This window comes from Microcaecilia unicolor, chromosome 1 (genome assembly GCF_901765095.1).
Source record: "Microcaecilia unicolor chromosome 1, aMicUni1.1, whole genome shotgun sequence".
In the NCBI taxonomy this organism is placed as follows: Eukaryota; Metazoa; Chordata; class Amphibia; order Gymnophiona; family Siphonopidae; genus Microcaecilia; species Microcaecilia unicolor.
Window position 1 is genome coordinate 206,365,692 of NC_044031.1, and position 26,378 is coordinate 206,392,069.

General features: G+C 41.0%; 1 protein-coding gene across 1 annotated transcript in view; it reads left to right on the forward strand.

Annotated features, from left to right (window-relative positions):
* Positions 1–26,378, forward strand: part of GLI3 (GLI family zinc finger 3) — a 608,365-nt gene that overhangs the window by 61,922 nt on the left and 520,065 nt on the right. The window contains 1 exon segment of the mRNA XM_030203853.1: positions 15,684–15,846. Within this exon segment, the coding sequence (XP_030059713.1) occupies positions 15,723–15,846 (124 nt within the window). The 5' untranslated portion in view covers positions 15,684–15,722.

Genomic DNA, 26,378 nt, shown 5'->3' on the forward strand with positions numbered 1-26,378 from the left:
TCTGTCCCTGAAGGGCTCACTTTTAAGCTTGTACCTGAGGCAATGGAGAGCTAAGTGACTTGCCCAAGGTCACAGGGAGCAACAGTGGGATTTGACCCAGGCTCCCCTGGTTCTTGGCCTGCTGTAACCATTAGGCTGCTCCTCCACTCATCCCTGCCCCATTATTTTATCTTTTTCTGCCATGCCAATACTTCTCCAGATTTATCAGTGGAAAGATCCTAGTTTTCCCAATAGTTAGAGAATCATGGCAAAACTGGAGAAAATGTATCTGTAGTACAGCTCCTCTACAAACACTACATCCATGAAAGGTCTTCCAGAATTTACATATCTACAAAATAAGACTTCAGTGATTTTCTAAAAGCTAAATAATTAGGCGATGACCTCAACTCACTTGGTAATGGGTTCCACAATGTTAGTCTGGCCATGTAAAAAATAGAAGACCAAGACTCTTCAACTTGTAAATGTTTAAAAGTTGGAACTTCAAGAAGACCTTTCTGTGATGAATGTAGAGACTTAGCTGGAGAATAGCCTCAATGTAGTGCCAAGAGAGGTTGGTAGTTCACCATGCAGTGCTTTATAGACATTATGTCAATATCTCGAGTCCTCAAAAAAAACCCAACAGAAATCTGGAATCCGATTGCAATGCAACCTTGCTAAATTGGAGAAGCTTATGGTGCAACACTAAGGGCCCTGTTTACTAAGCCGTGCTGTAGGCGAGGTAATGTTTTTAGCGCATGCTAAAAATTAGCGCGTGCTAATCCTAGAGACACCCATATACAGTGCACTCTATTTAAGTGTTCGTCGGATAAGCGCATGCTCTGTTTAACTGCATTCCATACTTCGGTCCTGTTTTTGGCACCATCAATTTCTATGGGGACAAACTTCGGTTTAGCGCATCACTGATAAATGCAAGATTCGCTTATGTACATGGTTCAAGACCGCTCCTCTGCAGGAAAGACTCCGCATAAGCATGCGTATGGAATATGGAAGCCGATTGGCATGTGACAACCAATGAGATTTCAAATTTACCGCCCCTTTAACTGCCAAAGGCAGAATAAGTGAAAGAATGTTGTTAGAGCGTACACTGGGGTCGTTGTTGTCATGGTGGAACTGTAAGACTTTAACACTGGCTGAACAAATAGAAGTTCTTAAAAAATTAGAAAACATACAAAGTCAAGCATCTATTGCTAAAGAATATGGTGTCAATCCCAGTCAAATTTCACGTGTCTTGAAGCAGAAAGACCAGCTTCTGGAAGGCTGACAAAACAATACAAATCCACAATGGAAACGAAAACGGGCGGGAAAAGCTGAGGGGGTAGAAGATGCTCTTCTTCGGTGGTTTTCTCAAGTCAGGAGCAGTGGTCCACTGCTTATGGAGAAAGCTAACCAGCTAGCTGAAAGTCTTGGACTAAATGAATTCAAAGCCACTGTTGGATGGTTGGAAAGATGGAAGGAGAGAAACAGCATAAAATTCAAGAAACAGCATGGTGAGAAGCAAGACGCTGATGACTTTGTTGCTGAAAATTGGGTTGTTTCAGTTCTTCCTACCATCTTGAACGAGTTTGCACCTCGTGACATTTTCAATGCTGATGAAAACGGTCTCTACTGGCAAGCGATTCCTGATGGAACACTTGCACTCAAATATGTCGAAACTACAGGAGGTAAAACGTCGAAGGATCGTCTGACGATCCACCTTTGCTGCAATATGGATGGGAGTGAGAAGTTGGAACCCCTCGTCATTGGAAAGAGCAAACAGCCCCATTGCTTCAAGAATCTTAAGCGACTTCCTATGTCATATGAGGCTAATGCAAATTCATGGATGACTGGGGAAATTTGGAAGCAGTAGCTAAAGAAGTTAGGCACTAGAATGCGGGCACAAAAGCGTCAGATTTTGCTGCTTTGTGATAATTGTGCTGCACACAGGGATGATGTCAGGCTGTCTAACGTCAAGGTGGTCTTCCTGCCACCAAACGCTACCTCTCTGAACCAACCTATGCATCAGGGCATAATAGCCAATTTCAAACAAAATTATCGGTCTCTTGTGCTACGTCATCTGATGAGCGTTATGGATGACCAGACTGGCAAGGATAAACGTGCTGTTGAACTGGCTCGTAATCTATCACTGTTGGATTCCCTACATATGCAGAAAGAAGCCTGGAATCATGTTACAGAGGCAACCATTGTGAACTGCTATAAGCGGTCAAGCTTTGTTAAGGATGTGGAGAGGGACGGAACAGATGCAGCTGTTGCAAACACATCAGATGAACAGGTTATTGACATTTCAGCTGGTGTTACTGAAGAGGAGTTCCATCGCTACATAGCTGTTGATTACAATCTACAAACAGCTGAAGACAGCACTGATGTCGAAATATGCGCCTACACACAGGCAACAATAGCTGATGATGGAACAGATGACGAAATGAGCAGTGAGGCAAATGCTGACAAAATTCAACAACCTCCTCCTGTCACTTTTGCAAGAGCACTGGAGAGTCTCAACACCGTGCGGGCCTATCTGGAGGCCACTGGATGTCAGTGCTATGACAGTTTTTACCATCTGGCAGACGTAGTCTATGGAACTTACAGACCCAATAGTGTAAAGAGGACTATACCTGATTCCTTCAAGTAAGACTAATGTCAGTTAACGGAGACTGTATACTGTACATATAATAATAAACAGTACTGTACACATGTTTACCAGATGTCAAGCTTCTTTGGGTCACAACGGTTAAGTGCATGCTCCAGTTAACTGCATGCATTTCTTTGGTCCCAGACCCTTGCACTTAAGTGGATTGCACTGTACTCCAATGGGTATTTCTAGCGTTGGCACGAGCTAACACTAATGCTCTTTAGTAAACAGGGCCCTTAGTGGATTGGGCCAGAGGGCTCCACTGCCTTCTCTCTCAAGAAGCCAACTAATTGATGCGGTCAGAAAACAAAGTGAACCTCTTAATAGCTGAGCACACATTTTAGAAGGAAACCAGTGGCTGCACTTTCTGTTGCAATGACATGGATTGCTTCTTTCGTGTGTGACTGTACAGGTATCAGGAAACACACAGTTTTTGACAAAACAAAAATCTTTGTAACGAAAGAGGTTTGTACCCAGTCGGAATCCATATCTAATGCAATCAGAACAATTGGAGATAAAATAAAATGTAATTCTGTCTATATGCGAATGCCAGGAGCCTAAGAAATAAGATGGGAGAGTTAGAATATATTGCACTAAATGAAAAATTAGATATAATAGGCATCTCTGAGACCTGGTGGAAGGAGGATAACCAGTGGGATACTGGCATACCGGGGTACAAATTGTATCGTAGTGATAGGGTGGATCGAATTGGTGGAGGGGTAGCATTGTATATTAACAAGAGCCTTCAATCAAATAGATTTAAAATTCTGCAGGAAACAAAACACTTCTTGGAATCACTGTGGATTGAAATTCCATGTGTTAAGGGGAAAAGGATAGTGATAGGAGTGTACTACCGTCCGCCTGGCCAGGATGAACAGATGGATGCAGAAATGTTAAAGGAAATTAGGGACGCAAACAAACTGGGCAACACGAGAATAATGGGTGATTTCAATTACCCCAATATTGACTGGGTAAATGTAACATCGGGGTACGCTAGGGAGGTAAAATTCCTTGATGAAATCAAGGACAGCTTTATGGAGCAGCTGGTACAGGAGCCGATGAGAGAAGTAAAAATTCTAGACCTAGTTCTTAGTGAAGCGCATGATCTGGTGCAGGGGGTAGTGGTGCTGGGGCCGCTTGATAACAGTGATCATAATATGATCGGATTTGATATTAGCTTTGAAGTAAGTATACACAGGAAATCAAATACATTAGCATTTAACTTTAAAAAAGGAGACTATGATAAAATGAGAAGAACGGTGAAAAAAAAACTTAGAGGAGTGGCTGCGAGGGTCAAAAATTTACATTAGGCGTGGATCCTGTTCAAAAACACCATCCTGGAAGCCCAGGCCAAATATATTCCGCGTATTTAAAAAGGAGGACGGAAGACCAAACGACACCTGGCGTGGTTAAAAAGTGAGGTGAAGGAAGCTATTAGAGCTAGAAGAAAATCCTTCAGAAAATGGGAGAAGGAACCGACTGAAAATAATAAGAAACAGCATAAGGAATGTCAAGTTAAATGCAAAGTGCTGATAAGGAAGGCAAAGATGGACTTCGAAAAAAAGTTTGTGTTGGAGGCAAAAACACATAGTAAATTTTTTTTTTAGGTATATTAAAGCAGGAAGCCGGCAAAAGAATCGGTTGGACCGCTAGATGACCGAGGAGTAAAAGGGGCGATCAGGGAAGACAAAGCCGTAGTGGAGAGATTAAATGAATTTTTTGCTTCGTTCTTCACCGAGGAAGATTTGGGTGGGATACCAGGGCTGGAAATGGTATTCGAAGCTGACGAGTCAGAGAAACTGAATGAATTCTCTGTAAACCTGGAGGATGTAATGCAGCAATTCTACAAACTGAAGAGTAGCAAATGTCCTAGACCGGATGGTATTCATCCCAGAGTACTGATAGAACTGAAAAAATGAGTTTGCAGAGCTATTGTTAGAAATATGTAATTTATCCTTAAAATCGAGCGTGGTACCGGAAGATTGGAGGGTGGCCAATGTAACGCCGATTTTTAAAAAAGGTTCCAGAGGAGATCCGGGGAAATTATAGACCGGTGAGTCTGACGTCGGTGCCGGGCAAAATGGTAGAGACTATTATTAAGAACAAAATTACAGAGCATATTCAAAAGCATGGATTAATGAGACAAAGTCAACATGGATTTAGTGAAGGGAAATCTTGCCTTCACCAATCTACTACATTTCTTTGAAGGGATGAACAAACTTGGATAAAGGTGAGCCGGTTGATATTGTGTATCTGGATTTTCAGAAGGCGTTTGACAAAGTACCTCATGAAAGACTGGTTAAAAGATAGAAAACAAGAGAGTAGGGTTGAATGGTCAGTATTCTCAATGGAGAAGGGTAGTTAGTGGGGTTCCCCAGGGGTCTGTGCTGGGGCTGCTGCTTTTTAACATATTTATAAATGACCTAGAGATGGGAGTAACTAGTGAGGTAATTAGGTTTGCTGATCACACAAAGTTATTCAAAGGATTGTGAAAAATTACAGGAGGACCTTAACGAGACTGGGCATCTAAATAGCAGATGACGTTTAATGTAAGCAAGTGCAAAGTGATGCATGTGGGAAAGAGGAACCTGAATTATAGAATTAGGAGTCACAGACCAAGAAAGGGATCTAGGTGTTGTTGTTGATGATACGTTGAAACATTCTGCTCAGTGTGCTGCTGCGGCTAAGAAAGCAAATAGAATGTTAGGTATTATTAGGAAAGGAATGGAAAACAAAAATGAGGATGTTATAATGCATTTGTATCGCTCCATGGTGCGACCACACCTCAAATATTAAGGTGCAGAGAAGGGCGACGAAAATGATAAAGGGGATAGGACGACTTCCCTATGTGGAAAGGCTAAAGTGGTTAGGGCTCTTCAGCTTGGAGAAAAGGCGGCTGAGGGGAGATATGATAGAGGTCTATAAAATAATGAGTGGAGTTGAATAGGTAGATGTGAAGCGTCTGTTTACGCTTTCCAAAAATACTAGGGCTAGGGGGCTTGTGATGAAGCTACAATGTAGTAAATTTAAAACGAATCGGACAAAATGTTTCTTCACTCAACGTGTAATTAAACTCTGGAATTCGTTGCCAGACAATGTGGTAAAGGCGGTTGGCTTAGTGGAGTTTAAAGGTTTGGACGGCTTCCTAAAGGAAAAGTCCATAGACCACTATTGAATGGGCTTCGGAAAAACCCACTATTTCTGGGATAAGCAGTATAAAATGTTTTGTACTTTTTTGGGATCTTGCCGGGTATTTGTGACCTGGATTGGCCACTGTTGGAAACAGGATGCTGGGCTTGATGGACCTTTGGTCTTTCCCAGTATGGCAATACTTATGTACTTATGTATATCTGTAGGCAACATATGTCAACACTGGACGAGACACTTAGGCGGGAGATCAACACTTTACAGGATCAAAGAGCTGAAAAGGATATATAGTTCCAAGGCTTTAAACTTTTTAAATGGGGGTAGTAAAGCGGGCAAACTTCTGGCCAACATAAGGCCCCAGAGAAAGAAGCAAATTGTTACCTTCAGTACAAATGTGTCGGGACGGCCCTACACTGATGAATCTCAAATCATGACACAGTTTGTACAGTAATTATAGCTTGTTATATTAGGCGAGGAAGTTGAATGAGGAAGCCTGGGTTGCCTTCTTTAGGGTTATACAGTTACCCTGCTCTACACCTACTCAGTTAAGTGCTTTGAACTCGCCTATTTCAGGACAGGAAATTAGGTTTGGTATAAAGTCTTTAAAATTGACAAAGACTCCAGGGCCTGATGGTTTTGGGCTGGAGTATTACTGTACCTGCTGGAGTATTACTATACCCTGTCTGATCTGGTGGGTTGGTACAGGAGGGACTGGTGCATATTGTTTTACTGCCTAAACCCGGCAAGGATCCAGCCCAAGTGGGATCATACCAACCCATTCCACTCTTAACTCAGGATGTTAAGCTATTGGCAGGTATTCTTGTTCATTGCTTAAAAGCTGTCATTCCCAGTATTGTGCATGAAAAATCAAGAGGGATTTGTTCCAGGTCAGTATGCTTCTATGAACCTCAAGCAAGCTGTTGTGCCTATTCATGTGTATAGGGGGAGGGGGTTTGGAGGCAATTGTTGGTTTAGATATTGAGAAAGCTTTTGATAGTATCTCATGGCAATATCTTTTTTGGGTAATGGGAAAATTTGGATTACGAGGTTTGTTGGTTGATTGGGTTTCAGCTCTTTATACTTTTCCGCTGGCGCAGTTGCTTGTCAACAGCAAACTGACAAACAAGTTCAACTTCTAGTGGGGGAAAGACAGGGATTCCCTTTATCGTTGCTTTTTTTTCTTTTGTAGTGCTCAACTGTGGGGTATTCTTATCGGGATTCAGGAGACCCATATTAATTTTAGTAGATGATATTTTGCTTTATTTGGTTGATGCCCGTGGAGGGGCATAATCGAACGTGAATGCCCATCTCCATGGGCGTCTATCTCTGAGAATGGGTACGTGAAGTGGCGGGACAAACCGTATTTTCGAAAAAAATGGGCGTCCATCTTTTTTCCGATAATACGGTTTGTGCCAGCCAAATGCATTGGATTTGTGCGGATTTGAGCTGGGCGGTATCGTTTTTCATCGATAATGGAAACCAAATGCGCCCAGCTCAAAAACGAACAAATCCAAGGCATTGGGTCATGGGAGGGGCCAGGATTTGTAGTGCACTGGTCCCCCTCACATGCCAGGACACCAACCGGGCACCCTAGGGGGCACTTGTAGCAATGAAAAAAAAGATTAACTACCTCTGAAGTCCATAGCTCCCTTCCCTTGGGTGCTGAACACCCCAAATCCCCCCCAAAACCCACTGCCCACAACTTTACACCATTACCATAGCACTTATGACTGAAGGGGGCACCTAGATGTGGGTACAGTGGGTTTTGAGGGCGGTTTGGAGCGCTCCCATTTACCATCACAAGTGTGACAGGTGGGTGGGGGGGGGGGGGAGGATGGACCTGGGTCCACCTGCCTGAAGTCCACTGCACCCACTGACAACTGCTCCAGGGACCTGCATACTGCTGTGATGGAGCTGGGTATGACATTTGAGGCTGGCAACAGGCTGGAAAAAAAAAGGTTTTAAAGTTGTTTTTTTTTTGAGTGGGAGGGGGTTAATGACCACTGGGGGAGTCAGGGGTGGTCATCCCCGATTCCCTCCGGTGGTCATCTGGTCATTTAGGGCACTTTTTTGGGACTTGTTTGTGAAAAAAAAGGGTAAAAAAAAAGTGACCCAAATTCGCGCTAAAAACGCCTTTCTTTTTTCGATTATTGGCCGAGGACACCCATCTCTTCTTGGCCGATAAACACGCCCCAGTCCCACCTTCATCATGCCTCCGACACGCCCCTGTCAACTTTGGCCGTTTCCGTGACAGATTGCAGTTGAAGACGCCCAAAATCGGCTTTCGATTATACCGATTTGGACGCCCATGGGAGAAAGACGCCCATCTCCCGATTTGGGTCGAAATATGGGCATTTTTCTCTTTCGAAAATAAGGCGGCTAGTCATCTCCCCATGGCCTCAGATATAGTCCAAGCCTTCAGAACTGTCTTAGGCCTGTGAGTTAATTGTACAAAATCGGAACTTCTTCCCCTTTCGGAGAGATCTGGTGACCTGCAATTCTCCGCACTACCAATTCCCCCTGTGAAGGGCCCCGTTCATTATCTGGGGATCTTCCTTAGCACTAGCCCGGCTATATTCTATAAATGTAATATCCTCAACCCTTTGGAAAAAATTAAACAACTTTGCCATTGCTGGAAAGATCTTCTGCTTTCTTTGATGGGCAGGGTGGACCTGGTGAAGATGATCTTGCTTCCAAAACTTTTATATCCTTTACAAACCATTCCTATTTGGATCATGAGGAGAGACAAATGTTTCTTTTGCTCCTTATTGGGGAGCAATATGGTGTCAAAGGGGAGCTTTTATAGGGGCTCAGAAGCTTGTTTTAGATAAGGAGCTGGGGGTCTAGGCCTTCCAGACCTGCGGTTATACAATTTGGTGGACTTAATGTGTTTTATTTTTGAGGGGATATCAGGATAGTCTCGTTTTTCCCCACCAGGGTGTCTGGAAGGCTAGAGTCGCCCATTTTCCTTTATAAATCTTCTCCACTTGCAGACTAACTTGGGGTCTTGGGCTGCCTTGAAATTGAGGTTTCTGCAGCTGATGCAGAGTGCTTGGTGTTGGTGGCAGAGGCATCAGCAACTCAGCCGAGATGCATCTCCTTTCTTGTGCATTCATGTTTTATGTATCATTCTGATTTTAGTTTTCTCTGTATTGACAATTGAAAATATAAATAAATAAAAACAAAACAAAACAATCTACCTATTGTACCTGAATGTATAATACTTCAATAGCTTTGCAGGAGGTATATTAGAAATTGAAATAAATTCATACACTCTGAGAGCGAAAGATTGAGGCTGCACCCATAAGTGTTCCAGTGCAGCTTTACTTAGGAAGCAAAGGGGGCATTTGGATCATCTTACTCATAGGTTTGGGTGCATGAAATAATTTTTACTCATCCCCTAAAATATGTTGCATTCCTGTGAACACCCCTGCTTAGCATGCAGTTCAGTGCCTTTTCTCCATGATCTTGTGGTAGTCTGGCTGTTGTCCGATCTAGTTTTATATTGTTATTAGGGCAGCAATTCAATTCTGTCTCAAAAGCTTCATCTGCAGGAGTAGAGGAAGGTGTTTGGGTTCAGGGACTCCATACTATTTCCATATTTCCGGTCAGTTCCAAAGATGCCACATGCTGTGGCCCAAGGACTGTTCTGGGCTTACACCAGCATCGTTTTGTGCTGTGAACAGCTCTGTGGCCCTTGGGGTGTCCTGAAGGGGAAGGTTCTAACTCTTCCCCTATGTTTCATCATTCAAGGCAGCCAAACAAAAAAAAAAAGAAAAGAATAAGTGGGAGAGATGTGGACTAGTGAGCTAGGCTGCAGCCTTCCTGCTAAATTTCTGAGCTTAAGGCTTTGCCCAGTTTTTACTATTAAAAACAAAACAAAACAGCTTTTCCCTTCAAAATCAAAATTTGTTAAAACAGAGAGCACTGACTGGAAAATTTGCCGATAGTATGCATAGATTTAATCCACTTCTACATGTCAAAGAACTGAAAAATTTAAGGAAAAATTGTTGTATACTCATTTTGCTTTCCTGTAAATTACTGTGAAATATGTACTATCTTAGCTTTGTATATTGTTTTTACATGGATGAACTTGAAACTCAAAGGAATGCATTGCAAAACTCATGGAAAAGGGAATGAAGACTGAGCTCAGGCTAGGAATGAAGAAAATCTCTATCATTCTCTTGATGCATACTGTAGATCTCTTTTAGTGCTTAAAAAACATGATAGGCGGTTCTGTATGCCACTGGTTCAGAGGATATTTGTACTGAATGTTGATTACCTGGACAAAGCTTATATTTAGTGAACTGTGGTATTCCAAGGCAAGGAAATATCTATAGACAGTTTAAGGCTCATTTTAGAGCATAGAAGTTAGAATTGTACACTTCTAAACCTGGACATATCAACTCCTGCAGTATTTTAGAAAATGATCTGCTTTTTTGTAAAATATATACCTGTATGTTGTGGCTACATGTGTCAGGAACAAACATTTTACAGTTGTCAGTGGAGGCAAGTAGAAAACATACTTGTCTAAGTATCAGCACTTAATGTGTCTAAGTTGGTATTGCAGGAGTTACATGGAAATACTTTTAAAATGAATAGTGTAAGGAATATGCCGAAAGGAAGAGGGACCCCAGCTACCCACCGGAGAAAAGAGAGCCGGAGGGTAGGAGGGAAGACCCTAAGGTTGCTCAGTTTTTGCCCAAGAGGGACATACCAATAAGAAACTACAACTCCCAGAAAGCCCCAGGAGAACCCAGGGTAAGGAGAAATAGGGTGCAGAACCAAGAAGCTCCAGAAGGGGGCTACCAGAAAAGGGGAAAAGCTGAGTCACCACCCTGGTGGAGGAGGTGGCTGAACCGGTGGCAGGAGAAGGAAAAGCAGCCTATCAGAGTTAATGAAGAAAAGTGTAATCAGCTGGAAAAGGGGTGGGGAGAGGAGAAAATGGACTGGGCTCCTGAAGGAGAAAAGGAGAATGAACCAGAGGCAATGGAGCAAGAGGAGGCAGAGCTGATCTTAGACGAACCCATGGAGCTTTTGGCTATGGCTCAGCCAGCACTCAAGGTATAGGGTGGAAGTCCTGGGTCAAGCGGGAGGAGGTCAGGAGAATAGAGACTGACCTAGAGGGTGGGACCCAAGGCTTTGAGCCCGCGCAAAGCCTGACTTAATTGAACTGTGCTGAGAGAAGCCTGGCTGTACTTGGACTGTGTTTAAAACAGCCTGACTTAATTGAACTGTGCTGAGAGAGAAGCCTGGCTGTACTTGGACTGTGTTTAAAACAGCCTGACTTAATTGAACTGTGCTGAGAGAGAAGCCTGGCTGTACTTGGACTGTGTTTAAAACAGCCTGACTTAATTGAACTGTGCTGAGAGAGAAGCCTGGCTGTACTTGGACTGTGTTTAAAACCGCCGAGGAGCAGTTGAAGAAAGGGGGTCGGGTTGCAAATCCCGAAACAGGCCCAAGAAAAAAGAAGAAACACATAAAGGAGGAAAACAGAGAGTTCCGGGCTGGTGGTGAGGAGGCTGCTCGGACTTAGCCAGTAGGAGCCTGGTTTACAATAGGAGGAAATATTTTTTCATTCAATGAATAGTTAACCTCTGGAACTTGTTGCCAGAGGATGTGGTTTAAAAAAGGTTTGGATAATTCCTGGAGGAAAAGTCCATTGCCCCATTAGGGACATGAAAGTACCTGCAAAAAAACAGTCTATGACTATATATACAGAAAGGTAATATATCAAGTGTAGAATAAACAGTGGAGATGACCAACAGAACAACAAAACACCAATGGTGGTAAAATAACTTTAATTCATCTTCTGTTGGACTCAAGATCACTGTAATTCATTTTCTATTGGACTCAAGGGCTTATCTGGATTCCGCAAGCATCTGTTGATATACATTATTTTAGACTCCTGATGCAGACCAATCAGCCGAAACATGGCCTGTGTTGAGACCAATAGAAGATGAATGCTGTTCTGTTTGTCATCTTCACTTTTTCCAGCATACTATTTGATATTCTGCCAAATACTTGTGACCTGGATTGGCCAAATACACTTGCTTACTGGGCTAGATGGACCATCAGTCTGACCCAGTATGGCTATTCTTATGTTCTTAGAAGTGTAAGTATGCCATTTTGAAAAACAGATATGTCTAAATCTTCCAGTTTTAAGTACAGAACCTGCATTCATTCAACTTAATTGATGCTCAGTAATTCAGCTTACTTTATTTTTTGTCTATTAGATTGTAAGCTCTTTGAGCAGGGACTGTCTTTCTTCTATGTTTGTGCAGCGCTGCGTACGCCTTGTAGCGCTATAGAAATGCTAAATAGTAGTAGTAGTAGTAGAAGTGACTCTAGTGGGCGGATGCTCAGAACCTAACGCTGGTGCTAGAGCCGATCTGCGCAGAAGGTTCAGAGGGCTTTAGCATGGGAAACAAGGTGTGTGACAAAAATTAGTGCAAATAGTATTTAAATGTAATCCAATGGATGTTAATGAGGTCACTTCCTATTCCTTCCCCAATGCTCAGAGAAAGCGTGCACAAAAAAGCTACCCTTACTGCTGGAAACCTAATACCAGCTCTGAGCTGGTGTTTAGAAGAGAGAATTTCCCATGATTTTCTCCTTAAAATCTATCAGTTTTAATCAAATTTTGAAGTGGAAGGAAGCCCTTGGAAGTGCGGAAGTGAGAAACACATGTGTGCGAGTCTGAGCAAAGCCAAAAATGAAAGCACACATTGGCACTTGTTTTCTGTGCTTAATTATAAGCATCAGTAAAATAATTTGAAAGGCTTATATTTAAAGCACATAAGCACATAAGCACTGCCACGCTGGGAAAAGACCAAGGGTCCATCAAGCCCAGCACTCTGTCTCCGACAGAGGCCAATCCATGCCCCAAGAACCTGGCAAAAAACCCAAAATTTAATAACGATCAATGGACTTTTCCTTCAGAAATCTGTCCAGACCCCCTTTAAACTCAGCAAGGCCAGCTGCCGTCACTACCTTCTCCGGCAATGAGTTCCAGAGTCTAACTACGCGCTGAGTAAAGAAAAACTCTCTCCGATTTGTTTTAAACCTACCACAGAAAAATGGCGCCAATGTATGCTTAACTTCTGGGTTTGCCTACCACCTGCGCATATGAACCATGCTTACTGCGAAACTCTTGTGCGCATGCGCCAGGCATGTTCCTTCCCCACTTTTGCATATTATTTGCATGGAGTTAGTATTGAGCATCAGGGAGTTATTTTTCTGCTCTATTCCCAGGTGCTGTTCAGTATAGCTCTGGAGTTCTGAGCATCATCCCATAGGAGATTAAGAGGGGCAACCTCCCTTAATCTCTCCTGTACAGTGCTGCCTGAAACAAGCTCTTAATGCAAAACCTGTACCTATCCAGAAGCAGCTGTAAATCCTGACGCTGATCTCTGATCATAGATGTCTATTCCCCCTTCTGAAATGGGGAATACATGTATATTTTTTGCTCCTGCCCTAGTCTCACCTATACTTTGCCTCCTCATCATTTAAACCTAGTTCAGCTTAACATGTGTAAATCCAGGCTGTCTGAAATTGGGTTTTCCCAGTTTGGAGTATCCATTTAAATTTTGATATTTTACATGTGCAAATTGTGAATAGGGCTTCTGAAATAAGGTCTTACATCTCATTCAAAATCATTGTCATTCTGTGTTGTAACCCTTTATTATCCAAGTGACATACAAGAATGTGTCTGCAGTCATGTAGGAATATTTGGATGAGTGTGTCCCATGAATAAAGTTGGACATGGTAAATGTGACCGAAAGCTTGAAAGGAAATCGGTGACTGTGGTGCCAGTATCCATACAGTGCAATTGATAAAGACCTTAAGGAAACCAAATTGGGCACTGAAAAGGTTTTTTTGTTTCTACTACTACTACTATTATTACTACGTATCATTTATATAGAGCTACTAGACGTACACAGCGTTGTATACGAACATGAAGAGACAGTCCCTGCTCGACAGCACTTACAATCTAATTAGGACAGACAAAGAGGAAAAATAAGAGATAAGGGAATGGAGTGGGAGTGGCCTAGTGGTTAGGGTGGTGGACTTTGGTCCTGGGGAACTGAGGAACTGAGTTCGATTCCCACTTCAGGCACAGGCAGCTCCTTGTGACTCTGGGCAAGTCACTTAACCCTCCATTGCCCCATGTAAGCCGCATTGAGCCTGCCATGAGTGGGAAAGCGCGGGGTACAAATGTAACAAAAAAAAAAAATTACTAAGGTGGGGGTGATAAAATAAGGGTAATGAACAAGTGAGTAAGGGTTAGGAGTTAAAAGCAGCATAAAAAAGGTGGGCTTTTAGCCTAGATTTGAAGACGGTCAGAGATGGAGCTTGATGTACTTGCTCAGGAAGTCTATTCCAGGCATAAGGTGCAGCAAGATAAAAGAAACGGAGTCTGGAGTTAGCGGTGGAGGAGAAGGGTGCAGATGAGAGAGATTTACCCAGTGAACGGAGTTCCCAGGGAGGAGTGTAGGGAGAGATGAGAGCGGAGAGGTACTGAGGAGCTGCAGCATGAATGCACTTATAAGTCAATAAGAGGAGTTTGAACTGTATGCGGAAACAGATAGGGATCCAGTGACGTGACTTGAGGAGAGGGCTAATATAAGGATAGCGACACTGGTGGAATATAAGTTGTGCAGCAGAATTTCAAACAGATTAAATAAGAGAGAGATGGCTAAGTTGGAAACCTGTGAAAAGCAAGTTACAATAGTCTAAGCGAGAGGTGATAAGAGTGTGGATAAGGGTTCTGGTAGTGTGATCAGAAAGGAAAGGGCGAATTTTGGTGAGATTATAGAGAAAGAAATGACAGGTTTTAGCAGTCTGCTGAATATGTGCATAGAAGGAGAGAGAGGAGTCAAAGGTGATCCCAAGGTTACAAGCCGATGAGACAGGAAGGATGAGAGTGTTATCCACAGAAATAGAGAATGGGGGAAGAGGAGAGGACGATTTAGGGTGAAAGATAAGAAGCTCAGTCTTGGTCATGTTTAGTTTCAAGTATAGATGGAGAAAAGAAGAGGTCCCAGGACAGATCCCTGAGGAACACCAACTGATTGTGGGATAGTGGAGGAGGATCCACCAGAGTATACACTAAAAGTACGATGGGAGAGATAAGAAGAAAACCAGGAAAGAACAGAGCCCTGAAATCTAAGTGAGGATGGCGTATTAAGGAGTAGGTGGTGATCAACAGTGTCAAAAGCAGGAGATAGATTGAGAAGGATGAGGATAGAATAGAGACCTTTGGATCTGGCCAGGAACATGTCATTTTGTTTTATTGTGTAGCTGAATCATGCCTCAGCTGTCATTGACAGCTTACAAACCTGTAGTATTCTCCACTGTGCTTGCATGGCACCTGTATTTGTAAAACAACACCATGAGATATAATGCACCTTCATAGAGTACACCGCGGGAGGATGAGGTGAAGGAAGGTGTGCAGTTGGTGAATTAGTATGCAGACCAAAGGCTGGGCACAATGGCTGCTTTCTCCCACAGAACTCTGATCTTATTGAGACGCTGCTGTAAGCAAAAAAAAAAAATAAATTAAAAAGATGAAATGCTTAATTCTCAGGCTTATTCTTTTATAAGCTCAGATGAAATTTTTTGCAGTTAAAAAGCACTTGAAAGGCCTGTGCCATAGAGCCTGTTTGAAGTAGTTTTTCCAACTCAAGTGTATTTCCTTAAGTTCCTTCTATGTTCTGATGGGCCCATGGAACTGCTAGTAGCGCTGTGTTACCAACCCTGCTTCTGGTCATAGGCAATAAAAAGCAAGGTGCCCTGTGGCAGGGTTCTTTCTTTAGTTTTTTTTGTTTTGTTTTGATTTGGAGTTTCTAAGATACCTGAAGTTCAGATGTCTCTCCCTCTCTCTCTCCCCCTCTCCTTTTTCATTCAGGTATTTGGATTCAAAGAGCAGAAGTAATGAAAAATCAACATGGAGGCCCAATCTCACAGCAGCACCGCCAGTGAGATGAAAAAAGTTGAGAATTCCATTGTGAAAGGCTCCACTCGATCAGATGTCAGTGAGAAGGCAGTAGCCTCGAGCACAACTTCCAGTGGTGAGTAACAGGGATTTGCTTGCTGCCTGACCTAAGAGCAGTATTTTTTTATCTTCTCTGATTTCCTTGTGTATCGAGCATATGCACTTGCATTAGTGCTTGTACTGGGGATGGAAAGGAAAGGAGGTATGGGGGTGGGGTGCAGCTCAGCCTTTGCTTGAGATGCACTGTTTAACTCTGTCAGTAGTTCTGTTTTGAGCAGCAGATTGTAGAAGTTGTAGAAAGTTAGTTTTCTGCACCATGGACATAAGAAATTGCCATGATTCACAAAGCAGAGTTCAGTTTACTGTATAAGGATGATTTACAGTAGTCAATGATCAAATAATCATATCTGTGCCTTGGTTTAAAGTATGTAAGAGAAATATGTAACCTAGGATAGATAAATGTCAGACTTTCCTTTTTCCCTTTTACCTCTAGCCACACCTATCCCCCTCACTGAGTATCGGTTGTGGTTTTCGTGGTGGGCTGAATGCAGAAGAGAAGCCTTCTCCAAAATAGAACCCTGTGTCAGCAGATGCTATACTTCCAGCTATAGTATCTTCCTCTTGGCATCCTAGCATGTCTTCTCTGTGATGTTCCCACACGCTACTAGAACCTCTCAGTAAGAGTGGAGCACATAGAATGGAGTCCTGTATGATGGCCCAAGGACTGCTTTCCCAAACTGTGCTTCTTAGACCTTATGATTCAGGAACAATCCTGAAAAGATTTTGGATACTCTTCTTACCAGGGATAGTTACTGATGGCTCCAAGAAAAAAGATCTTGGAGCCATTGCAGACCATATGTTGGCATTTTCAGTCTACAGTTTAGCAGCTGACTAAAAAGCAACATGGAATGAGGAACAAAACTGACACTATCATACCTCTGTGTAGGCTCATGGTGTGGTTACCACATCCCAGAAAGAGTATAGGTTCAGAGATGGATGACAAAAATGATAAAGGGAATGGAACATTTCCTTTATGAGGAGAGGCTGAATAGGTTAGGGCTCTTCAGCTTGAAGAAAAGATGACTGAGAGGGGATATAGACAGAGGTTTATAAAGAGTGATTTGAAGCAGTTAAATAAGGAATGGCTGTTTAACCATTCAAAAGGCAGAAAAAGAGAGGACATTCCATGAAACTAATGACCAGCAGATTGAAAACAAATTGTAGAAAGTATTTTTTCATGCAGCATATAATTAAACTGTGAAATCTGTTGCTGGAGGATAAGAACATAAAAATGGACCATTGGTATGACCAGTATGGCTATCTAGCCCAGTATCCTTCCAAAACAGGCCAATACAGTTCACAGTTACCTGACAGAATCCCAAATAGTTGCAACATTCCATGCTACCAATTTCAGGACAAGCAGTGGCTTCTCCATGTCCATCTGAATAGCAGACTATTGACTTTTCCTCCAGGACCTTGTCCAAACTCTTTTTTAAATGCAGATATACTAACTTCTGTTATCACATCCTCTGGCAATGAGTTCCAGAGCTTAACTATTCTTTGTGTGAAAAAATATTTTCTTCTATTTGTTTTAAAAGTATTTCCATGTAATTTCATTGAGTGTCCTCTGGTTTTTGTACTTTTTGAAAGAGTGAAAAATCGATTTACTTTTACCCGTTCTACACCACTCAGGATTTTGTAGACCTCAATCATATCCCCGCTCAGCTGTCTCTTTTTTAAGTTGAAGAGCTCTAAACCTTTAGCCTTTCCTCATACGAGACGAGTTCCATCCAGTTTATCATTTTGGTCACTCTTTGAACCTTTTCTAATTCCACCATATCTTTTTTGAGATATGACCAGACTTGAACGCAAATACTCAAGGTGAGGCCACACCATGGTCAAGGCATGGTGGGATTGAAAAGAGGACTGGAAAAGTCTATAAAAAGTATGAGCCAGGTAGACCCAGGAGAGACATTTGCTCTTCCATAGAAATGAGTAATAAGAAATAGATCTACCTTTTAGGATCTGCCCAATACAGCCCAATGGGCCTTGGTCTTGGCATTGTTTTTCTTATATTCTTAGGCCCACAAAACTACAAACCCCTGATATTCAGCCAGTGGTAGGCAGTGTGGTTAGCTGCCGTTGACCCAGAATATTCAATGCCGGGCTGCGTCAAGGAACCAGCATTGAATATCTGGTTTCAGTTTTGGTCACAGCAACTTAACCAGGCAAGCAAATATTCAGCGCTAGCCGGTTAAGTTAATATCCGCTCAAAGTGGCAGTTTAGTGCTGAATAGCTAGCCTTCCTAGTGCATTATGGGACCTGCAGTGCTGAGTTAGATGGGTAGAATCAGGGACTGCAAATAGCACACTAATCCAGACCGGCAAAAAGTCTCCCTCCAGGTACTGGTTACAACATCATATTTTTGATAAAGATTGTGTAGACATTTAAATATGATACTGACATCTTCTGATTTCAGAACATTATTGTAAGCGTTGATCTTAGTTTGACTAGTTTATTGTAATTCCCATTTTTGGGGGAATGCTTCAGACTATGAACAAGTCGTGTCAGGCAATTCAAAATTCAGCAACTAGGTTATTGACTAGAAAATCACATTATGAGAATATTACTCTGGTACTTTATTCTTTACATTGGCTTTCTACATTTTGGAGATTTAGGTTTAAGATATGTCTGATCTATAGGATTTTGTCAGGAAATACACCATCATATTTTTTTATCATCAATATCATTATATATGTCTTCAAGATCATTGCATTGTGATGACTCAAAGAAATTATGCTTGCCTGCTTCTTGACAGTATTGTTAGGTTGAAACCCCCAAAAAGATAATTTACCTTGTGTGTCTTTTTGAATGGAATAGTTTGCCTGATGATCTGTGGATGACAGACATTAATATTTTTATGAAGTGTTTGAAGACATTTTTCTCAGGCTTTTAGTGTACCATTGATAGGCAAGTAACTATAACTGCATTTTTGTAGATATGAAAGTATTCGGAATTAAAAAAAAATTATTGATGGAAGGAGATTTTGTTTTATGGCTTTAGTATATATTATTGTTTTTAATTATTATGAACGTTTATTGTACCCTGTCTTGAGCTGTGGAAAGTGTGGGATAGATATATCATCATGTTTAAATAAATAACTTGGCAGTTCTGGAACAGTGGGTTTAGAATCAAGGAAGGTGGGCAAATCATTTTCACCCTCCATTGCCTTTGGTACAAACCAGAGATGTCAAGGGTGGACTGCCTAAGACTGAGATTTACAGGTAGTATATCTGAGGTATATATTTACAATTGTTTGTGTGAAAAACCCTCAAAAATGGAAGAATCAAAAAAACAATTTTTTTTTAGTTTTCTTTGGTGCTTCTCAAAGGATAGAGACAGAGTGGAGACAGTATTAAGCCAGTTTTTAAAGATATTTGCCCAGGTTATGTAATAGCTGATTAAAATTCCCTGGATTGAACATTTCCCTTGAATTAGTATGCACACATCTTCCTTTGTATCAGAGGACTTCTCCTCTACAATTCAAATTTTCAAAAGAAAACGCTGTTGAGACCTGTGTGCTCCTTGTGCTTATTCAGTGCCTCCCCCCCTCCAACCAGTTACTGCTTACCATCATGTAAAGTTCTTGGATTTGCTGCCATTTCTTTTGAAAGATAGGAAGCAGAGAGTAGGATTGCGTGGCCAGTATTCTCAGTGGAGGAGGGTAGTTAGTGGGGTCCCGCAGGGGTCTGTGCTGGGTCCGTTGCTTTTTAATGTATTTATAAATGACCTAGAGATGGGAATAACTAGTGAGGTAATTAAATTCGCCGATGACACAAAATTATTCAGGGTCGTCAAGTCGCAGGAGGAATGTGAACGATTACAGGAGGACCTTGCGAGACTGGGAGAATGGGCGTGCAAGTGGCAGATGAAGTTCAATGTTGACAAGTGCAAAGTGATGCATGTGGGTAAGAGGAACCCGAATTATAGCTACGTCTTGCAAGGTTCCGCGTTAGGAGTTACGGATCAAGAAAGGGATCTGGGTGTCGTCGTCGATGATACGCTGAAACCTTCTGCTCAGTGTGCTGCTGCGGCTAGGAAAGCGAATAGAATGTTGGGTGTTATTAGGAAGGGTATGGAGTCCAGGTGTGCGGATGTTATAATGCCGTTGTATCGCTCCATGGTGCGACCGCACCTGGAGTATTGTGTTCAGTACTGGTCTCCGTATCTCAAAAAAGATATAGTAGAATTGGAAAAGGTACAGCGAAGGGCGACGAAAATGATAGTGGGGATGGGACGACTTTCCTATGAAGAGAGGCTGAGAAGACTAGGGCTTTTCAGCTTGGAGAAGAGACGGCTGAGGGGAGATATGATAGAAGTGTATAAAATAATGAGTGGAATGGATCGGGTGGATGTGAAGCGACTGTTCACGCTATCCAAAAATACTAGGACTAGAGGGCATGAGTTGAAGCTACAGTGTGGTAAATTTAAAACGAATCGGAGAAAATTTTTCTTCACCCAACGTGTAATTAGACTCTGGAATTCGTTGCCGGAGAACGTGGTACGGGCGGTTAGCTTGACGGAGTTTAAAAAGGGGTTAGATAGATTCCTAAAGGACAAGTCCATAGACCGCTATTAAATGGACTTGGAAAAATTCCGCATTTTTAGGTATAACTTGTCTGGAATGTTTTTTTACGTTTGGGGAGCGTGCCAGGTGCCCTTGACCTGGATTGGCCACTGTCGGTGACAGGATGCTGGGCTAGATGGACCTTTGGTCTTTCCCAGTATGGCACTACTTATGTACTTATGTACTTATTCTCAGTCTGCAGCTGCAGAGCCTTCACACCACCTTCTATCCCTATTTCTCATTAACCCACCATCAGGACCACCAAACTTGCTTCTTCCACTGGCACTCTCCATTGCCCTGTGCAGCTCCTGTTGAGTACTTGCAGGTCTCCCCTTCCTTCCTGTCACAAAGACTGTATCCTACCAGTGTCTGCACAGATTATTTGGCTGTACTTGGGATGTTTGTTGCTATTGGGTCAGCTAATGTAAAAGCTGCTGTTGCACTTGTTGCTCTGCAGAAGGGCTTTTGGCTCCATATTGAGCATGTTCTGTAAAACAAAAGAAAACAAAGCAAAGTATGATGCAAAGTGCAGCTATCCAGGAATGGTGGAAAGATTACAAATCAGTTCTCCGTCTGATATTTGATTCTTCATGGACCAACTCTGGGCTGCTTCTCTCTGCACCAGAGATTGGGGGCATCACAAATTCCATTACTGTCAACATCTGAAGGGTAACTCTTTGGCTACCCTCTTTGGTTGTCATGAGTGCACAATTAAAACTAATTTCTTTGGAGCATTTCTTCCATAAGCAGGCAAAACCAAAGTAGAGATAGTCCAAGGATGAGGAGATCTCAAGTTCAACCACAAAGTTTATTGAGAAAATTTTATTTATTTTTATTTATTTATGTTAATTTATATACCGTGTCTTATTGCAGCTGCAAAACAGAACGGTTTACATATGTATAAAAACAATTAGTGTATACAAATAAACAAACATAGGAATTCCATTCATTACAGGAAAGCACAGCAAATCAGAATAAACTACATAATAAAATCAGTACAAATTAAAAATCTAATATACAGTTAAGCTACCCCTTTTTTCTTTTTGACCCGATTTGGCCAAGTTTAGGCACTTATTCCTTCATCAGGGGTCTGTAAACATACATGAAATAATCAATCACAAATAAAATATGCAAAACTAGATAACTAAAATAAAAAATAATAATGTATATCTGAATATTATTAATATATTACTCAGCGCACAATTTCTTCATTGACAAAAGAAAGTATAAAAATACAGACAGCCTATAAACAAACATAAGTATATATATTTTAGATATGGAAAATTAAATGTATACATTAAAAGGATAGGAAAAATATATATATACTGTACTGTACAACATAAAAAGTTTTTATAAATGTCTGTAAATGTGAAGATATATAAATATAAGCAAAAACATATTAAAAATAAAAAATATAGATCTTTGACCAAGGATGTATAGTTAAAAACAAAAAGCAAAATTAGGAACTTGACAAATCTTGTCAATGTAAAACTCTGCTATTTCACTCAATGAAATCGAATGCTGTTCAAACATATTTCCAGAAAACATGCAGATTGACTTTCAACTCTGAAGATTGACACATAGCTTAAAAAAGATAACCAATTTTGTGCATAATAATAAAAATATGGAAACTCATTGTTGCACATAAAAATAAACACAATAGGACATTATCCAGAAAAAAAGAAAACGAACAAGATGCTAACAGTAAACACGATTCATGTAAAACTCATCCATAGAATATGCAAATAAACGCTATAAATCATAAGGCCAAAATAGCGCTGTGACAGCCAGTCACACATTAATCTGACAAAGGAAGAAAGGCAGAGAATAAGCAAAAGATATTCAAGAGAGAACTCAAGAAAAGATATGCTGATAATCTCAGATGGCACTCTAGAGTGAGTCGCTCTTGAGTTCTGGTGTAGCTGTGATAACTTGGGCTTTTACTCGAGATTGGTATTGAAAGAGTTTCCACTGGTCTCTACCTCCACTCCTGCAAGAGATACTCGAGCAGTACAAACTGCTGGTCTTCCATCGATCTCCTCCCCTTCAGCCAAGATCGCTGCTTTGGTGTCGGCCAGCAGTTTGAAAGAGGCTTTGTTGAGCCCCATCGAGTGAGCGGCTTCCCTGTAACAGTGTTGTATAGTATCTAAGTAAATGTAACTAGTTACTATACTTAAGTAAAAAGTTTCATTACTTATATATGTAAAGAAGTACAGGAAAACGTTTATTACTTTTACTGAATTATACAAACAAAAGAACTGCTGTCAAAAATGACTAAGAACAACTAAATAGTATGCCACGCTAGCGGAAAAGGCCTCAAAGAGCTTCCAGGTCTTGAATTGATCTGTTGAAGTTATATCAGGTCAAAAGGACCCTGCTTTCATCATTGGCACAAAAAAACTGCTGCTGCTTAAACTGTTTTTAATTTCAATTATTTAGCTTAGTTTTTAATTGTTTTACTTATTGGTTACATTTTACTAATGTTGCTATCAATGTTAAATAAACACCACACTTATCTTTATAGTGGGTGCTTCATGGATCGCGTATATTGCTGAATTCTTCTCTCTCAGGTACATGTGCGGGGCCGACGATGGCCAGCGTTTCGCAAGGCTGCTTCAGGGCCTCTGTCGCACACTCTAAAGAAGAAATATTTACATCAAAGATAGCACAGGAACTCAATAAGATCATAAACAATCTCACACATACTTAGAAGAAAGGTCAGCCCAATGTGTCACGCTCTCCTATTGACTCACTGACAGGTCAATATGGCTGCTTTATAGAAAATATGACGTCAGACGCTGTCAGGTCAAACTACCAATAGGCAAGCTCTAAAAAAAGTGACTCCACTCAACACGGTGATTCAAACCTATCGGGTGCAAAGAATGAAATCTAAACATCCATCTTTGCTCATATTGTAACAGGATCTTCTGATAATCTCCACCTCTTTTAGTTTGATGAATAAATTGAAGCACCACACATAGCAACTCTTCAAAAGAATGTTGATGTACATTACAGTGCGTTGCTAGCGGTAGCCCTATCCGATTAGTATGAATAGAGCTCTTATGTTACTTTTACTGAAGTAATAATTTCACCAATTTTTACTACTTTTACTCTGTTCCATATGATGCTTGCAGTTACAAGTAAAAGCAGAAGTAAGATGTAAATGATGATTCCTCAACCAAATGCCAGGTTTTGCTGTTTCGTTAGAAGTGATCTTCCCTCTCTCTCTCTCTAACAATTCACTTGAAATCTCTCACTGTGTTCTCTGTGGTGCACACCGTGCTCGTGCCATGTTGTGCACTAAAGGAGTGCAACAAAGGAGCATGTCATGTTCCTTTGTGTGCCTCCTTCAGCCTATACTTTTGTTTTCCTGGGTATTTTTCATCCTCATTTTACTTAACCATTTCATCATGTCATCCCATGCTCCAGTAGTATGGGGTCGAAGTGTTTCTCCCCCTCCAGGTTCATTTCAGCAAACTAAGGCGAGTTCCTGCACTCTTAGGACATTGACGCCTTTCATGGCTAGCCAAGCCACTTCTCACTATATACTCCAGGTTCTTTTGAGTGTGCGTTCCATACATTATAAGTCCCAGTTAATGATTTCATTCTTAATTCTAATCTTGATCTACTTTGTCTCAGTGAAACTTGGTTAGCTAACTCTGATACCTTTTTCTGGAACAATATTGCCTTCCTTCTTATTTCTCTTTTTCTGTTTGGCCTTTTAAATGGGGATGTGGATTGGCATACATCTCAATTAAATCTACTTTGCTTCATTCTTATTCTTCTCAATTTTTTGAAAGTATGACTTTTCGTTTGCATTCACTACATCCTCTCAATCTTTCTAGTCTACTTTCCACCTCCAGTGACTCAAGCAGCAATACAATCCGTATGTCATTATCTCTCCTTTTTTTTATTGACCCATCTCCTTTGTTGATCCTAGGTGATTTTAATTTCCACATCGTGGATTCTACAGATCTTTAGCTCTTGATTTCCATTCATTTCTTTGTGACTTGGATCTCACTAAGCATGTCTCTTTTTTTTCAAATCACATTGCTGGATATACACTCGACTTGATTATTACTCATTGTGATAATCCTATTACTAGTCTTACTACTATCTCTATCCCCTGGTCAAATCACAATTTTCTAAAATTTAACTTTATGCTCCCTTCTTCAGGCACCTTGCCCTCTATTTGCTATAGGTCTTTTTGGAAATTAGAAACATTTCTCCTGAAAATCTCATTGCTCTCAATTCCCACTGAATTTCCTTTCTCTTCCTTTAGTGTCTTGGGTCTCTACTTGGAATTCTGTTATGTCAAATACTATTGAAAAGGTAGTTTCAATTGACAATGTTAAGCTTCAGCATCTAGTCATCCTTGGTATCATCAAGGCCTCAAACTTCTTCAAAGACAATCCTGTCATTATGAGCATCAATGGCGCAGACGTTGCCTTCCCATTTATTTGTTATTTAAAAATGCATCTGCTCACTTTCGTAGATCTGTCACTTTGCTAAAATGGACTTTTATTCTAAGCTTCTTTGTAGGGACACATATCCCTCCCATCTTTTTAAGTTACTTAAACAGGTGACAGATTCATCCCAGAACCATATCTCTGCACCCACTCTTGCTGCAGATGATTTTACAATAGCTTTTATTTGCAAGATCACGTCTCTTTAGAGCTCTGTCACATCACTAGTTTCCCCGTTACCAGATGTAGATACCTCCACGCAACCATGCAGAACTTTCTCTATATTTCAAATCCCTTTACAATCTGAAGTACTTCATGGAATTTCTATGATGAATCCCTCCTCTGCCCCTACAGATCCCCTGCCTAACTATCTGCTGACAGTCACAAAAGAGAGGGAATACAGTATACAAAAACAACCAAACAACCAAACAAAGCAAACACTGGGCCTTCAGGATTGAGAAAAATGTAGTTCTTTATTTATAATGGAGACCCGACACGGTCCGTGTTTCGGCGTACAAACGCCTGCATCAGGGGTCAAGGGACTCCTATAGGTCAGCAAGTTAATAAGTTGACAAAGATGTGGAATGAACAATCAGGTTATATTACCTTAAGCCTCCTTTCACTTCGCAGCAAGCAGCAGTGAAGTCAGAGGGTTAATCACCAGCACCCTGGGCCATAGCCTCATCTGGTCCAATGGTTAAATTAGCCCTGCTTGAAAATATACAAATACATACAATACAAATCAAATACAAATAAAGTATACATACAATTGAAATTAAAATCTATGTCATATATTAAATACCACCAACTGAGGGCCCTATGATGGCAAAAATGCCTAGGGCACACAAGTCAAAGTGGCCCTGGATCTATCTCATGGTTAATTTGCATGGATGAACAATGGCTTTCCCAAGTTCACCTAGCTAATCATTTTTATGAAGTTTTCCTTCAGGAACATGTTCATTCCTCTTTTGAATCCCACTATGTTGGTCCCCTTGACCACATCCTACAGTAGCAGATCCCACAGATTAATTACACAGTTGGCACAATAAGAAAACATGGATAGATTGTGTGTTCAGAAGGAAACATGTATTTATAATTGGACATATAATCCTAATTATAGTAAAATGATAAAACGATTGGGCTAGTTCTAAAGAGACAGACTAACGAGATGCAGGAAGAAGGTCATGACATGTCTGCTGTTCAGGAGCCCTTTACATTACATTACATTTCTGACTTAGTTCTAAGTGGATCACAAAGGTCAAGAAGCCAGAACAATCTCTGAGAATTACATAAACCTTACATAAAATATAACTAACCTAAAATTAATAATCATCTTGTAATATAAATTTCTTAAATAAACATGTTTAATCTTCTTTCTAAATGTAGGATACTGTTGAGGTGAACTGTTTGCAGGGAATTTGTAAATATTTAACCTCTTCTCTCCTCCCACATTTTGCAACTTACAAGTAATAACGAAGTGTTAAGCATAGTAGTACTTCCAGGCTATTACTTAC